Source organism: Anoplolepis gracilipes, chromosome 17 (assembly GCF_047496725.1).
Source record: "Anoplolepis gracilipes chromosome 17, ASM4749672v1, whole genome shotgun sequence".
Classification (NCBI taxonomy): Eukaryota; Metazoa; Arthropoda; class Insecta; order Hymenoptera; family Formicidae; genus Anoplolepis; species Anoplolepis gracilipes.
Genome location: NC_132986.1, coordinates 6494886 through 6512545, shown reverse-complemented (window position 1 = coordinate 6512545; position 17660 = coordinate 6494886). Strand labels below are relative to the sequence as shown.

Below are 17660 nucleotides of genomic sequence, written 5' to 3'. Positions count from 1 at the left end.
ATTACGTAAACGTGATTTTCATTCAATGCTGCTTTTAAGAATTTTACACAAGTATAGTTGGAAATAAAACAAATTATCTTTTTATAGATCTTTGTAAATAAACGAAGGCGAGAGAAAGAGATGAACATCGTTTATCCATTCCTTGGAAAAAGCGTGAGTCGTTTCTCTTCTTACTCTTATTAACATTCAACGCATTACTGCTTTTTTTGGTTTTTACCAGAGAAGTTATTAGACCAATTAAAAACATACAGGCACAATGTGCAGAAATTATAAGAACGTTTTATCTTCTCTTCTAAATGTATTGCGATTGAACGAGTCGAAAGTTTTTATCGCGAATTTTTGCACGAAATGTTCTCTTAGGATTTTAATTTCTAGGGTCATTACCTCCACAATGTGTAGGAATTACAGTTTTAGTATAGGTACAGAAACTGCAGATTTTTTACGGCAATATTTTATATAATTTGCAGTATTCCTTTATGCGTACGGTTATAAGTTTGTTAAATAAAAAAATTTACTTTATCTGGAAAAAATCATGTAGATTCTATTGTGGAATCAATGTTCTCATATCTCTTAAAGCGAGTTACAGTTTGTGTTTTAATGAATTGAACGTACACACATAATAATACATTAGTAATATGTATAAGTAATATATAAAATAGAAATAAAAAATATAGAATAACATTAAGAAAAATTTATGAAAAAATACTGTCTATCCAGAAAATAATTATTTTTAAACTACTCTGATGCGTTACCTTGATGTAACGAGGGTGTGTTACGACATATCACATACCATTCGCTTTACTTTCCCTTTTGTTTTTCACCTCGTTTCACAACGTCATAAAAAAATCGGTAGCAACTGCAGCGATATCATCCGTCTCGACGTCATAATATTTTGACAAATTTGAACTAGCTGTAAAATAAATTTCAGTACGGTGCAATCATCCAATTTTATTTTTATTTTAAAAATTGTCAATATTCGGCGAATAATCCGCGATCGTATAAATTATTTGAGCCTCCTTTGTGTTATAATACAAAGGAAGAGAGACGGAGGAAGATAAATTTTTCAAACAATAAAATTATTCGTATTATGTAAAACATATCCTGCCAGTAACAATCGAATAATTATGATTTGTTTTTTTACATTAACAATAAATAAAAAATAAGAAAATTATAAAATTAATGAATATGTATTTCTCTCTAATCATGAATGGTCAATCATAATGACTTAAATATAATTATATAAAATATATAATAATAGTATGCTCAACGTTTGGAAGTAATCTTAGAAGAATATGAAGACAGTTTCCAAGGATATTTTCATTCTCTTAACGAATAATCACACCGGATGCACATCGTTTCAAATTAAGAGAGATATCCCTCGACCTTCGCATTGCGGTCAGTTGGCCATTGGTGCAGTATTGTGCCGGGAGTATCGGAATTAACCCGTATGATACTGGCGGCGCCAACCTAGCGTTCTCCACGCGCGAGGACACACGCCAAAACTGCCAAACAACATAGCTACCTCACCAAACCACCTCCCCCTGTCCTTCGACGACGACGTCCCGCACCCGAACAAATGGGTCAATAGGTGAGACGCATGGAACGTACGTTGAAGTGACCTAGTTCACTGTAAGGCGAGAGCGGTCGTGCAACGGCCACACGATCAATAGTGCATTCTTGACTTAGAAAACTTACAATGTCAGCGAAAGAAGGCGGTACCAAAGTGGGTGAGCGAGATCGTCTGCGGATTGAATGGGTTTGGTATTCGCGGCGGCAGCGAAAAAGGATCAATCTCTCTTTTTTTTCCCGAATCTGAAGTAGCAGTCGAAAGCCATTTATTCAACGACGGTGGAGATTTCGACAAATTCCGCGATGAAAACCACAATTTCTGATTATGCAGTTCCTGCCATATAAAGGATGTCCCGAGCTTAATTTTATTGATAGATCCTTGGATTAATCTAGAATTGATTTTTCCGTAAGATATTGAATAGCTTTTGTATTATCGAATCTCGAAATAGAATCTAGTAGTTGAGAAATTAGATGTAGATAATGCATATCGTCGTTATTATAGGTTTACATCACGATTTACTGCCAATCTTGCCGACAACGGCTTTATCTCTACGACAGCCTCCATTCATTTCGATTACATTTGTTACAATGAAACCGAAGCTTTCTCATTAACTTCAATGATATACAAAAGGAAGCAAACGCTTCGCTGATTCCTTTCGGTAAACTGCAGCGATATGCTTACAATTGAAATATGTACAAGAAATATAAAAGTAAAATAAGAATTTTAATTAAGTTCTGAAATCATATTGAGAGACAAACGATTAAAGTTTTGCCGGATGTAAAATTGCAGAAAAAGATATATTGAGAATTCAATATTAAGAAAATAATAGTTAATACCAATAATGCCAGAGATGTGAGTTGAATTGATTTGGACATCTATATATGGAGAGATACCAGACGTGTGCGGATAGCTTGTCGAAGATTCGAATCGCTATCATGCGTCTCGAGTTTAACCAACATTCTGTCATAGACACCCATATTCATATCAGGAGGAGAATCCTGAATCAAGTCTTCGACCACTACGTGAACGGAATATTTCCCGCTTGAGTGCACAGTTCTGTAGCGACACAATGATGAGGATAAACAATCTGCACCGCGAAACATGGAAACTGCATAACAAGGTTCGTAATGCCTGATGTGACTGTTTATTGATTTGGCAAGTTCCCTTTACTCGTCATAGTAATGTTAACTCAGCGAAGAGTAAATGGGTCGGATGTTCCAAGGATGTAACAAGGATCATAATATTAGATAGTAGTTTATTACTTTTGCAAGTTTGCTTTATTCACTCACGTAACAATTATTGCGGTGAAATTTGTGTATTATATATGGTTAAATATTATTATTTTACGCAACAAAGATATAGAATAAGAGATAAATATCTTATAAAATGCATGTTTTATAAGAATACTCCTTATTGTATATATATATATATATTTTTTTTTTTATCTGTAAGGTAAATATGAAACAATTCATTAAATGTCAATTTTCGACTAATAGACCAGGAGTTAATAGAGCGGTTTGAAATCCTTGTGATTTAAAACAGCGTACTTTGTCCGTGCGTTTAATTATCGCGTATCGATTTTTAACGCTATCGCGACATGCTATTCATATGAACGATATATTACAGCATTACCTCGTAATTTGGAAGCTAGGCTGGATCCCACAAATACCAGTCCGCACAAAGCAAACGCGGGTGTAGTTGTTCATAAAGGATCGCGTATATTCTGGGTCAGGGTCTCTCAAACTGGGTTATACCGCCATTCGCTACCATCGTGTGTGTATATATATATATATATATATATATATATATATATATATATATATATATATATATATATATATTTACAACGTGCGAAAACGCCCGACGATTCCGGAAAAATCCCGTCATTAATTTGCGATCCACGATTCTTCGGTTGATCCCGAATTCATTTATAAAGCCACAGCAAGTAGGCCGTTAAGCTTTTGCCAGTCGCGTAGATGTTAATAGCTCGAATTCTGATCGTGAAATTATTCACGATGAAAAAGCCGCATTGAAGAATGGCTTTGCTTTTTCACACAATTTGGAAAAATTGTTCGCACGAGATGGAAAACGTCGGAACGATATCTCTACTAGTAGTGAGCTTGCAAGACTGTGAACGAGGTACTCGCAGCTTACGTTTATGAAACGCGCTGAGTGGAAAGTGTTTTTTTTACGAGCTAAAGTACTACTTCATACCCTTTACTTCGCTCCCTGAGAGAACCACTGTTCAGGCAGAATATACACGCAAGAGTGGTGCACGAGACTAAGGGTAGTGGTGGATGGAAGGGTAATAACAACTATGCTGCGAAACTTGCCTGTCAAGCGCAATGAACAACGATGTGTTGTTAAATCATGCCATTAATGTACTAAAGACGCGTGTTAGCGTGTCATCCAGGCACATTCAACGGGATAAATTGAATTTTTTTGTCAAAAGCTGGGATTTTTCGTCGCTTGCACAAATTTGTACGATTTTTTTAATGTTTTGATTTAATCTCTTCAGAGAAAAAAGAGAAAGAGAACTCTCTGGATTTTTTGTTACAAGATAAAAATAGTTTTGTCGCCTCCTTTTTGACAACGTGCAATAGTGATGCCGTAACTAAACTAATTAAAAAAATGAAAAGTTACATGGAAACACCATGAGTGTTAAATGTAAAAAAATGTAAAAAAAATATCAAATTATATTTTTACATGTTAAATTTTTCAACAAAAACACGTCGATTAATATATAAAATATAATGTTGCTCATATATTATTGATTTATTAAAGCAAATGTAAGGGAAATCTTTTTAAAAATTATCAAAAAAATTAATTAAAAATTGAAAAGTGTTATCTGACTGATACTAATAAAACTCGAATTTTTTTCTTGAATTACTGAAAATAAAAAAATAAGAAAAATAAAGGGGAAAATAACGCGCAGAAATAATTCCGTAGATTCGTCAACAGCATCGCTTCTACAGCGGACAACTCCTTCCAAATGCATGAGATTGAAATTGAAAATATGTAGATTTCACGCGCGCCACGATATAGACATATTTGTATAAAGTCTGCGATGCACTCGTGCGAGCGACTATCGATTAAATCATTTGAATCTTATTCCTTTATTTATCATTTTTCTTATATATATCTACGTATGTATATTTGTGTATAGATATATCTTCATTACAAAAGTTAGTTTATTAGATATTTTCTTATTCAGATTTCTTTTTCACGTTTCCATATGTAAATTAAAACGAGAGTGTGTGTTCTGAAAAAATCAGCATTATCAGGCATATAATTAATGAATAATAATTAATATTTATTCGTTCGTAATCAACATTATTAGTTAGCGATATTTATTACAATAGAATACTTAATCGTGAGACATTCATTCGTACAGAGAATTATTCAGAAGGAAATCGGCGAACGGATTAATACGTGTGAGAATGCGAGCGTGCTTATATACGTGCGAGATTGATGTAATAGGATTTTGGAAGATATATTGGTGTATGGATTATGCACGTAAAACTTTGCCGTTCCGTTGACAACGCTTTCGTAAATATTATTTTACCGAGGATAGATACATCTGTATTCCTACGTTCGCGAGATCTATCGCAAAAACTTTTTGAAGGTTGAAATTTCCTTTTTTTTTCTGGAGAAACGAATGCATAACTGAGCGGTCTTGATACGCGCGGCTGATAAAGATGAATGGCTCGGCGATGATGGGTGAATGAAAATCGTGCTCGCCATGCAAATGATCGACTAGCGGGCAAAGCACTTTTATATATCTCTCAATTTTCCTATTCAGATTTTCTCATTAATTTATTCCTCCGCATAGCTCGATCATGATTAGCTGATAATGTAAATATATTATAACGATCGAAATATCTTAATTCGCGTGATTATTTATTTCCAAATTTACATAAAAAGAAAGCTTTTAATATGAATAATTGAGTCTTAATCTTTTCATCTCGCTAAGATATTTTTGTTCAAAATTTTGCATAACAAATTATAGACGTAAAAATAAAAATGTTATTACTGATTACAACATATATATATGACGGTACTTTTTATTACTTCATAACATTTAATGACACGCTGAAGAATGTTTCGTAAAATGCTTTAATAAAAATCTTATTAATACATGACTATTAGATCAATCAATCGCTCTTCTCATAAATTTCATTTGTTGTGAGAACTTCTGGGGAAGTGATAATTTTTGTTAACGTTTATAACAGAACTACGATTGAATGTAATCTTCCATGTCTTGATCGGCAAAGAGATAAAAAATTGTGTCATTACAATTCATCCATAATTATAAAATTTTTGCACGCCTTATGATTATATTAATTAAAATTCTTATAAAGTTACACCATAGAATCTCGAAAAAAATCTCTGCTAAATTTAGATAAATCTACATAATTTTACATATAATATATGTTGAAAATAGCACCTTTCGATAAGTTATCCATGTTTAAAAAATTGTTTTCTATGAACATAGGAAACGTTGAAATAAATAATGCGTCATTTACTTTCAACGCCAATCGGTAAAATGTTTTATTGTAATAAAGGTTCGCTATCAATAAGATTGCGAATAAGTAAATATTAATTATTCATTAATTACATGCCTGATGCTTTTTTTGTCACAAACATCCACATTTTAATTTACATGAAATATTGAAAAAAGAAATCTAATAAGAAAATATTTAATAAAGCTCACTTTGTTTGTAATAGAGATATATTTATATAAATAGATAGAGTAATTAATATAAATAGATAGAGTAAAAAACGTAGATAGATAGAGAAAATTAATAAAAGAAATAGATAAAAAATATAGATAAAAAAAAATATATTATTACTTACCGGGTGTCACACTTGGAAATGGTTGTCCTGGCAACGATGGCGGATGCTCGTCTTCGGGTGATCGTTCAGAAGCGTATCCCTGATCTTGTGGCTCGCCACTCGTCAGTTTGCTCAGCTTCAGATCAACGCATTTGCCAAGCTGTTGGCGATGCTTGACTAACTCGCAGTCAGGTTTGTGCACTATCTTCATCAACAGATCATCGTTATCGGTGGCATTTACTATGCACGGCTGTGAGGACGATGAGTTTGATTCGAGGCTTCTGCCGCTGCTGTTTCGAGCGTCTTGCTTGCGTTTCGGCAACGTGCCAACTAAGTCGAGGTCCGAATTACGGTGACACCTATCCTCCAAGGCCACGCCACGACCATACTTTCTGCCGGAATCGACGAGCACCGTGTCGGCACTGCGATTTCTCTTGACTGAATCAAAATTGCCATGACGACACCGCACCAAATCAAGATCGCTCTGCTGATATCTGAAACAAGTCATAGATCACTCGCGGTTAATTTTTAATCGAGAAGAGGTTCATGAGTTCGTGTTCGTTGAAAGCAGAATCAATTTTGAGACGAGAATCGACTTGAAAATTATTTTTCTAAACTTCAGAACGCAAGCAAAAGGTAGGCAAGTTTGAAGTGAAAACTCTTCAGAGATTCTCACTCGACGCCAAAGTATGCACGATCGATCGATCGATTCACGTAGATTGAAATTTGATGGGACGTTCTCGGAATTCTCCAAATTGCTACGCCTCTGCCCGTGTCGCTCCTCGACAGTTTGGCGATGAAATCTCGAAATCGCGTGTAAGTGAAGGATGATAAATTTCAGGAATTTATTAAGTATAATTAATTTTAACAAGAAGCTATGTATATATTTAATGTCTAAAACATATTTTTTCCTAACACTATCGTAATGTAAACGAATAGTTTTTGTGGTGCTTCTATTATTACATACCTCCAAGGATCATTCTCGTCGAAAGAATCTTGCGATCGATGTTTGACGAGATCCAAAGTACCGGTCGGTCCGCTATCTGAGAAATGCACTCCTAATGAGCGTTTCTTGTGCGGCAATGTACCAAAGTTTCCGCTGATAGTATCGGACATGATGTTATTGTTATCTCGCTGATCATCATCTAGTACATCCTTATCGTCCAGGTGATTTGGCAGCGAGCCGCAAAATTTATACCTGTAAAAAAATAAATAGTTAAATAAAGTAATTTATCTGGATGTCAAAAATAAATTACGAAAGAATCATTGACAAAAAATTATTTATATATTAGCGGAGAATTAGCCGCGCTGTAGATTCAAAGATCAAATTTTACAAGATGTAATTCGTTCAGTGTGAAAAAAATTTTCTTCAGAAATATTATTTGGCTCAATGTATTAAATCTTAGATTGTTTGTGTAACTGGAGCTTGTTTCTGCCTCCGTTAAAATTATGAAGAAAGTTGGAAAGATGAAAGCGTCAAGGAAGAAACAAGTTTGCTATATAGGCGACGGAATTTCGCATAATAAGCTGCCGTCAGAAACCGTCAAACTCTGTGAAAAAATACATTTCAGTAATTTACATAATCCGCGCTTTACACTATTCGTCGTTACTTCGTGTCACACCTTTGGCGGCTTCTAAGTGCAAATGATTACGTAGTTTCACTAATTATCGTATGTGTGTATGCAATGAATTGCATAAAATGCAATGCGCACATAAATGCGATTACGTCTGTTTAAGCGGCGTGTCATAGTTACGTTCGTAACGTTGACACGAAGGTGAATCCAAAAATAAAATAGGAAAAACGTGTAAACGATATACAAGATGTATTTGATGCGAAGGGGAAAATTCCGTCGCGACAGCACGTTCACATGCTATGTGACTGACGTGACATTCGAACAAGGTGAAATCGAGCATGTTGGAATTGAAATAATGCCACGTGGATGATGCTCACAAGACATTCACGCCGTTTTCTGTGCGCGCAAATTGTGAATGAAATAGACATGCACACAATTTCACTATAAATATCGCTTTATTAGAAGAGAATACACACAGTGACGGATTTAAAATTATTTTTTATCTTTCTTTTATATATATATATATAAACAATATGATATACATATATAATAATATTAAATAATAGTAAATTTTAAATAATATAACTTTTTTTAAGAAAAAATGTTTAAATTAAAAAGAATGAATTATAAATTTTATATCTTATATTCTTTAAAAGGTACATATAGAATATACATATATTGTATATGTACCTTTTAAAGAAAATATGAAACCTCCTTTAGTTTTTCTAACTTGTATATTTCTAGCTTCGATGTTAAGATGTTCCTTTTTTTATGATATTAAAATATTATATTAAATATTATCAAACACAAGTCATTAAAAATTAATCCTCTTTACTTCATTAAAAAAAATTAATATTATGATTATAATAACATAATCTTTGTTTTATTTTTTTCGGACACTTTTATTTTTGCGTACAAAAATAAATTAATAAAAACTATTTTTTTCTATAAGTTGAAAAGCATGACATAAACGTAATATCACGACACGTGGAAACTTTCTGTACTTACTAGACAATCCTGCTTGCGTGTGTCTCATAAAACATGCTACGTGACAACGCACGTACTAAGAACGGTATAAGAAACTTTACTAATAATTCGTACGTGACATCATCCGCCGTAGAGCCCGCTTTCACGCCCAGTGGATAGGCTGCCTGTTAGAATGCCTGCCTGTTTGCCTGCGCAAATCTTCCTGGCATGCATAAGCGCACAAGCGCGCAGAGCATCTGACCTTTCACCGATCTCTCTACTTACTTTGACCCTTGAGTCGTGGATACCTCTTGATATAATGTTTAAAAATTCTATCCGGTCATAATGCAATAACATGAAAATGACAATTTCACAATACAACTTTTGATAGCTACAGACGCAATAAGAAATGCGATATTAATGTAATGCATAATAATATTAAAACAAAAAATCAGAAAAACATATTAATATAAACTCGTGATGCTCTGATCTTTCCAATTTAATTTAACCTTTTGTCGCAATTTTTAATATAATGAATTATGTATTTACTTATTAGTATCACTGTTTAAGATTGACTAAACAAATAACATAGAGGATTTTATGATAATTTTGTCAAAATGTTGATATTGATTTTGATCATAATATATAATAGCAAAAAATGCAAGATTTTCTCATACAATATTTTCTTATATCTTTAATAGAAAAAAGATAATAAAATAAATAGCTAACTTGTTGCTAGTGTACACAGTTCAAAAATATTCTAATATTCCTAGATTTAAGTAAATAAATAGCAACCGGGAAAGCGATTCCATTTCCGCATATTTCTGGTGTTGTCATTGGTGCCAGGTTTAGACAACAGCACTTATGCAAATGAGATCAGCGAAGCGCACGCGGGGCGCCTTTTATTAATATATCTCCCGGCTGCTCTTTTAACCCGCGTGTGCCCTTATCCCTCTCGCTCCACGCCGTTCCTGTGTAAACGAGGGTTTAATGGAAGCCGCCCTAGTTCAACGACTGGCCGACCTTAGAGGTACTTTAAATTATCTCGCGGCTGGCAACTTGTTACTACCGGAGGCGCCGTTGCCCTATTGTATAAGATTGCTCTTACAGTTGCTGCGAGAGAGAACTATGCAGAAGATGCTAACGCAAGAGGGGGTCTTTGTACGTCACTTGTATGCAAGATGCAAAACTGTTTCCGCACCGGTAAAGTTTCCAGGATTTTATTTTAATTTAAACGAGTTATTACTTTAAAAATATCATTCTCTCTATTTAATTATTATTAAAGATGGAATTAAATTTAAGCACAATATTATTTAGGTGAAAAAATGTTTAAATACAATTAACAGTATTTATAATTAAATATATGTTTATCTATCCACATGTAATTGTAAGTATTAATATTATATGCTTTATTTTATATCCAAAATATGGAATATTATAAATATATAATAAAATATTTATAATAAAGCAATTTTATCTTATGCATTAAACCGGATAAAACGTGATGTAAAAGATTAATTAAGATGCAGATAAGTGCAGCTATTAAATTAAATATCACGGGACTGAACAGAAGATAGTCGAGAATTCGGGAGAACTCATTAAAGTTAAATTAACGAAGCATCTGTCCTTGACGGATCCACTAATAGTTTTTTAAAAAAAATTTTAACGCAACAAGAAAAAAATATATTTATCTTTTTCTTTCGTAAATAAACGTTGTAAAATTAAATGTTAATATTGAATATCGCAGGGATAAATCATGCAAATGTCGTTTGGCAAACAGTTAAAATGCCATTAACGCATGCGTACAATATCAATTTCTCCAAACAATAACAATTTAATTAAAGACAAAAATTTACTCAATATATGAATATATAGATAGAGAAAAGAATATAAAATTATTTTTAATAAAATGCAAGAGATAACAATAATTTTTAATGACTAACCTTTCTTTCTGCGAGCTGGAACAGGGCACCAATCTCTTCCCCATGCTGTTGAGCTTTCCCTTAGGATCGCACAGGTTTCCGGAAGACTGAGTGCGCCGACCAGTGAGGCCCTTCCCGTTGTGTCTGCTGAGATTCGAGCCCATTGTCGACTCCTCAGTCTCTTCGGGTTGGTTTACCTGTCGTTGATCGTGGATGTATTCGTACGAATGGTATTCTGTAAAGACAACATTGCACCTTTTAACGCAACTGCAACTAATTTTTGCGTAAAACGCGGAATGTATTATTTGTCAGAACATGTTTGTTCCATAAAATCTCTATGTAATTATGTTTCATTTTACACTATTTTGTAAAACTTTTATAATAAGTCAAAGTTGAAAAGCAGCATAAAATATAAAATAGAAACGCAAAAGTTTTTAATACAGCGTTTGTGTAGTTATAATTTAAACTTACTTCAAAGATTAATAAGCAAGATATACTAATAAAATAGTATAAACTTGCTTCAAAGATTAGTAAGAAAAGCATGTACGCTTGTCTTTACACACAGGAAACTATATATTATACTTTAACAATAGTTGAATTAACGTTTTCTCTCTTGTTTGCTAATTTTATAAAAAGATAGATTAAACAAAGCTTTTATAAAGAGATAAATTAAACAAAGCTAATCGAATTAACTTCTAACGTGATGAAATATTTTATTGAGCATATAAAAATAAAATTTCAATTTTTGCGCTCCGTTTTGACCGAGTCATGATTGAGTGACAACGATAACGTCACTCGCAGGATACTCGTACATCTACATGCTTTTGCAATTTACGTATAGCTGTTTGCAAAACAGCTGTGGCGGGTGTGCTGTATATTTTAATAACAACTGACTTAGGCAATTCACGTTTTATATAATTTTATATAATGGTAATAACACAAGTACTCTATTTAGTATGTAATTAGTATGTAAAACATAGAACTTTATTTAATTACGAGAAAAAAAGAGAGATGTATTTTTTGCACAAAAGTTTCAAATTTGTGTAAAATTGGTTCAAAACAATAATATTTGTTTAAAATTTTATTACTAATGTTTAATCCAGCGAAAGTAAGATATTTTGTGTAAATTTTTAGTAAGCGTGGATTATCACTTTCAATGCACATTGATTGTGAACAATTAGCATAGTTTAACAATTAGTATAATTTCGCCTTCCAGCTTTCGCAACAATTGCAGAAAGCGCTAGATGCATTCGCATTCATGGTAAGCTTATTGTTAGTATTATGTCTAAACGCAATCCGATTCCTGCGTATTCGAGGTTCGGTCATTAATAACCGTACGCGAGGTTCGTTGCATAACATATTATTAATGCGGTTGGTATGTGTCGGTGTGCATACGTGCATCCAACGAATGGAGCTGGATCCAAACGCCAAGCTTGAATCGCGGTCGCTTGTTGTGTCTACGAGTGGAAAGTTTTAATTCGAAGCGAGAGAGGATTGACGGTGGTAATCGACGTGTTCGTCGTGAAAGAATGAGAGCACTGATACTCGGTTGTACGCAAGCCCGATTAATTCATTGGCGAATTGTAAATTACGGTGATTCATTTAGGCAAAAGCAAAATTACTCTTCAGTTCGATGTGCATTGTAAATGTAATTTTTTAAATGTGCAGATTGATTTTTTTCATGCTGAAAAAACGACTTGAATCTGAAAGAAAATATTGAGAAAATTAAAATTGAGAAGATTTCAATTTCAATCAAAGATTTAAATAAATAAAAAAAAAACTTGTGTTTTTTTCCCTTTTTTTTATATACATATATATATTTTGATATATAATATTTGACACATACTAATATATTCAATGAATCTTTGATTTTAATTCGAGATATAGTTATACAGAATGCTCTTGCCTCTTGCTGTCATTTATCGCTTGTACAAGAGGAAGGTTATAATGATTCAAGGAAAGAGCCGGTCATTAACACACATAAAGAAGAAATGCCTGGGAGTCATACTTCGCATGCTTGTACTTGATTTCTTGCGGGAAAGTATTACGTTAGCAATTCTGCGGTAATCGGGACGATCAACTGTTAACGGTAATCTACTAGCTTACAGATTTGCAATATCCGGTGAACATATTTACTAAAAATAACTTATAAATCTCATTTAAGCGGTTTATGAAAGAAACAATATAATGTATTAAAATATCTTTTTCAAGTGATTAATAATTCTAAATACCTTCTAACAAAAATATCTAAATTTCAAAAATATTGCTGACAATAAGAAGATATTTTTAAACCTTTTCAGAAGATATTTATAGATAAAATTCCACACATTATAAATATAGCTTTAGAAAACCATTTTTTCATAAGAATAGGTTCGAGAATATTTTTCTATCTACAAGAAAGGTAATCTAGTTTTACTTTCTTGAAATCCGTGTTCTTTATCTTATCGTCTTGTTCGTGCACCAAGTGTATTTTCTTTGGATTATTCATAGCATTTTCGTTCTATGTGTATACATATATATATAACTCATTTTAGATAATGTCACCACTGCTATTAGATTAACTGATGAAATCGTCGTTTTACGGTGCAACCGTAAGAAAAACGGAAAGAAGTCGAAAATCAGTTGTATTTAACAAAGATATAGTTCCTGAGAAAAACTTATACCTTTGTAGGAACTTAAGAGAAGGTACAAGATTTATGGCTGTTGGAATACAAGGGAATTACTCTTTTAAAGTTTTTTTATGGAATGAAAAAAGTTTTAAGTGAAAGGCGACGAAAGGCTCGTGCGATTATTTAGCTTCACATGTGGTCCTCGGTTGCACATCGTTTATCTCGCATGCTTGATGTGTAAAAAAATTTGTTCTCTACCGTGCACGCGAAATCACCGTTGCGCAGGTAATTGCATTTTACCAGTGCGTGACGCCTTTATAATGCGTGCGTTTATAATAGCGTTCAGGAAAAAAAGATACGTAAAGACATGTAAAGTAGCAAAAAAAATTGTTTTGTCGATAAAAATATAGATGCAGGCTGGTACGATATCCGAAGCAAAAAACTCTTGAATATATTTTCGTACAAAAAAATCACATTTTGCAAAAAAGATATCGCAAAAAAACCATGTTATTTCTTTCAGCACGACAGGATTTAACAAAGAGATCTTTTAAACACGACAATAACTACGTTTATTCTAGAATAACGTCAAATAATTTCTATCTATTAAACTATCGTGTACTAACTGTAAAATGATACTAGTATTGACTATTGCAACAAACAGATGTACGTAGCGATAGCTATTCATATCGACTGCAATTTGGATCTGAGGTAAATTTACGATTTCAAATATTAAATAAATCCTTTAAAATTTTATATATATAATTCTAAACTTTTATCAATATTAAAAAATAATTTTATTTAAAACATTCTTTTACATATTGCACGTATACACACAAACGTACAAGTTTAAATAAATAAATCACAGTAATAAAAATTTGAAAGAGTTGTTTCCAACTCTCTAAATCCGCAGTAGCAAACACACAAGATGTTATTTTATTTTTTGCTACTTTACATTATCGACATTCATCGAAATCGAAAAGACTATTACGAACGTTTATTGCTGTAAAAGCAGATGCTGTTTATTTTCAGGTTGTAACATTCTGTTATTGATTCACAATTAACCGATTACTGTAGGAAACGACAACGTATATTTAATCAATTTAATCAATTAGATTAATTCTAAAATCAGCCATGCTAACTGATCGGTTTTACGGGAGCTGTGTCATCGACACTAGTAATTATTCCGGTCTCTTCCGTTCACGCAGTTTCCGATCTGAATAAATCCAAGAGATTGAGTAAATGCAGAAAATTAATAGAGACCGTGTAGGTCATCCTTGGAGAGATTTTATTGACGTCAAGAGTCGATCCGAAATTTATCGGGGTCGGTGTTTTTTGTCAATGAAATGCGTGATCGGCATGCATATTAATAGCACGCAATTTCATATACAATTAGTAGTAATAGTAATGTAAACACAAATAATTGCTATAGCATCCAATATTAGCAAGAATATTAAAACTTATATTTTATTTCTTTAATCGAAGAAATTGTTTATTAAAAAAAAATTTACAAATAAATTCTCTCGATAAATAGAACTGTAAAAGTGTAAAACGTTGTTAAATTTTTAATAAGATCTTATTTCTCAAAAGTTGATCAATAGAGTTTGTTGGTTACTTTGCTGCAGAGAAAATTTAATTCAAGACTTAATTACCAAGATATTTAATGAAAGTTGGAAAGTTGGTGCTACAAATGACTTTCTATCGAATCTTCACTTGAGAGAAGTTTATTCTTTAAATTTATCTAGAAATTAGTAATATATATAGAAAAGAAAATGTGCTGTAATTTTGAAACAACTTTCTAATCATCTCTTTTCTGTCATCGTATCAATAAATTTTTAAAATAAAAATTACAATGGATTTAACCCAAATTAGATTTTTCGTAAGGATAATTTACATCGGGGATATTATTGTAGCGGCATTTATTTGCAAATAAATCGAGCGTTGTTTCACTTGTATAATATTCAGTATTGTCGTTGCAAAGAGTGAGAGAGAAATATCCACGATACGACGTGTACATATAGAACACAATATAGAGCGCAAGTCTGGCATTATAATTACTCCATAATTAGTTCTGAGAGAACGTTTCGCGCTAGCGGAACTAAAATGCTCGATCCACCACATCGTATAATTACCGTTGCTCTCCTATCAACTGACACCGCCGGCGAAAAACGATTCGAGATTATTCGGGAAAAGGATCGCGTAAATAGTCGGAATAGTCGCGCCCGTGCGAAATTGTGTACTAATTCGCATTATACCGAGCACGTGCTTACCGATTGCAAATGCAAAAGCAGCTGCTGCAAAGACTGTATACTTGTGCGGATCAAATCGCTGTATTAAAAAATCTATTTTTATGCCAATTAACTCGTGTCTACCATCGTATTTATTATCATAAGGTCAAGGTAGCCGCTTCGTATGCGATGTTCTGAGTAATGAAACATCATTCACAGGTCTTGGGAAATGTCAGACTATTGTATTTATGCATGAAATATGAAAGCGTTCACAACAATTGCATATAATTGTGTTGGACTGACGGGTGAACAGGTCGACGAGAATCTACCAAGTAAATGCAAGCAGAGATCACATAGAAAAAGCTTGTAGTGAGATTAATAAGTATGGATTATTTCTTCTCAATATAATGTAATAATAAAATTATAATAATAAAATAAAAAAGGGTCCAAAAGAGAGAGAGAGAGAGAGAGAGAGAGAGAGAAATATATTCGCTAATAACAAAATAGAAATTAAATTATTATAATTTAAAAAATTTTTGAAACTATTGAAAAGATAAATTGATAAATTTATATTTTTATTATTATTTTATATGATTAATTATTTCCGCAGTTTTTATTTTTTTGTGACGTCATATATTGTGACGTTAAGAAAATTGTTTGTACTTGTTTGTAGATTTTTAAGCTGTTAAGCGAAGCATACAATATTGATTACAAACAGTAGTAATTGTATTTAATGCTACATGTGAAAAAAAAGATAAGCGGAATTTTTCAAAGATAGAAGACATTAAAACAAGTTTAATTAGTATTCATAATAATCTTCACAAACGTTTATCTACTTTTGAGTTTAGAAATGTTCTCGGCATGAGAAAATTACGATAATCAAGTTTCATAAATGTAAGAGATTTAAAGTCAAGTTTCAAGCCAAGATTTGAATGTTTACTGAATCTACATTTATATACGTACAGAGGATTTTGCCATTCATAATTTAGTCTAAAGAAAGTTTTTGACTGAAGCATTTAATTTCGAAAATTCTAATAACTGTCATAATTTCCATATCAGCATTCGCAATGAGAAATAATTCAATCTTTCAAATTTCGACGTTTTTACGAGAAAATATACAAAATTAGATACTTTCTGTTAGTCAGTTATCATATATTTCTGTGTGATTTTCTCTCTAATGCAATAGCATTGCAAATTGACATTATTCTAGTTAATTAAAATACTATTTACAAACCTCAGAGAATACTGGCTATACGTAATTACGATCGGGGGGAAAGGAGATTATGCAAATATCAAATGACATGACGTGGTGATAGCACCTTCGGAGCAATTTCGTATAGTTTAATCAGCATTGGCGTAATGTCTCCAAATGATGAAAATTATTTCGCAAAGATTAAATACTAGAGACGAGTCAAAAATTGATTGATCGAGTGAACGACACTTATGAATATGTAAGATATTATGCTCTTATTATCAGTTGATGCAAAGCAAGTGTGACTGGTAGACAATGACGAGAAACTTTAATATGAAATTTTACTGTACCTGACATAAAAATATGACAGACAAGCAAAAGACACGATACTACAATCACTAATGTCGAACTCATGATAGTCGGTCGAAGTACAGACTCATCAACATGGTATGATAACGCACGAGCTCCGTAATGCTGATAACGAAAGAATGTGCGTTAGTAACATGATTGATAAGCCATTTTGTATTGGTTTCACACTTACATTGGTACAGGTGAAAGATAGAAAGATTTTTTAAATTATAATAATTTAATTTCTATTTTGTTATTAGCGAATATATTTCTCTCTCTCTTTCTCTCTCTCTCTCTCTCTCTCTCTCTCTTTTTCTCTCTCTTTTGGACCTTTTTTTATTTTATTATTATGATTTTATTATTATATTATATTGAAAAATAATCTATACTTTTTAATCTCAATACAAGCTTTTTCTAT

The 17660-nt window shown here is 32.5% G+C and overlaps 1 protein-coding gene across 5 annotated transcripts in view; it reads right to left on the bottom strand.

The window, feature by feature from the left end:
- The window catches only part of LOC140675376 (uncharacterized), a 110028-nt gene that overhangs the window by 21510 nt on the left and 70858 nt on the right, over window positions 1–17660 (bottom strand). For all 5 annotated transcript variants that reach the window (XR_012048388.1, XM_072909809.1, XM_072909810.1 and 2 more), the window contains 3 exons: window positions 10890–11103; window positions 7374–7604; window positions 6428–6900 (listed from right to left, as the gene is read on the bottom strand). Coding sequence is in view for 4 of the 5 variants with exons in the window: in XM_072909809.1 (XP_072765910.1) it covers window positions 6428–6900; window positions 7374–7604; window positions 10890–11103 (918 nt within the window). In the remaining variant the exon portion in view is untranslated. The remainder of the gene's footprint in view (window positions 1–6427; window positions 6901–7373; window positions 7605–10889; window positions 11104–17660) is intronic.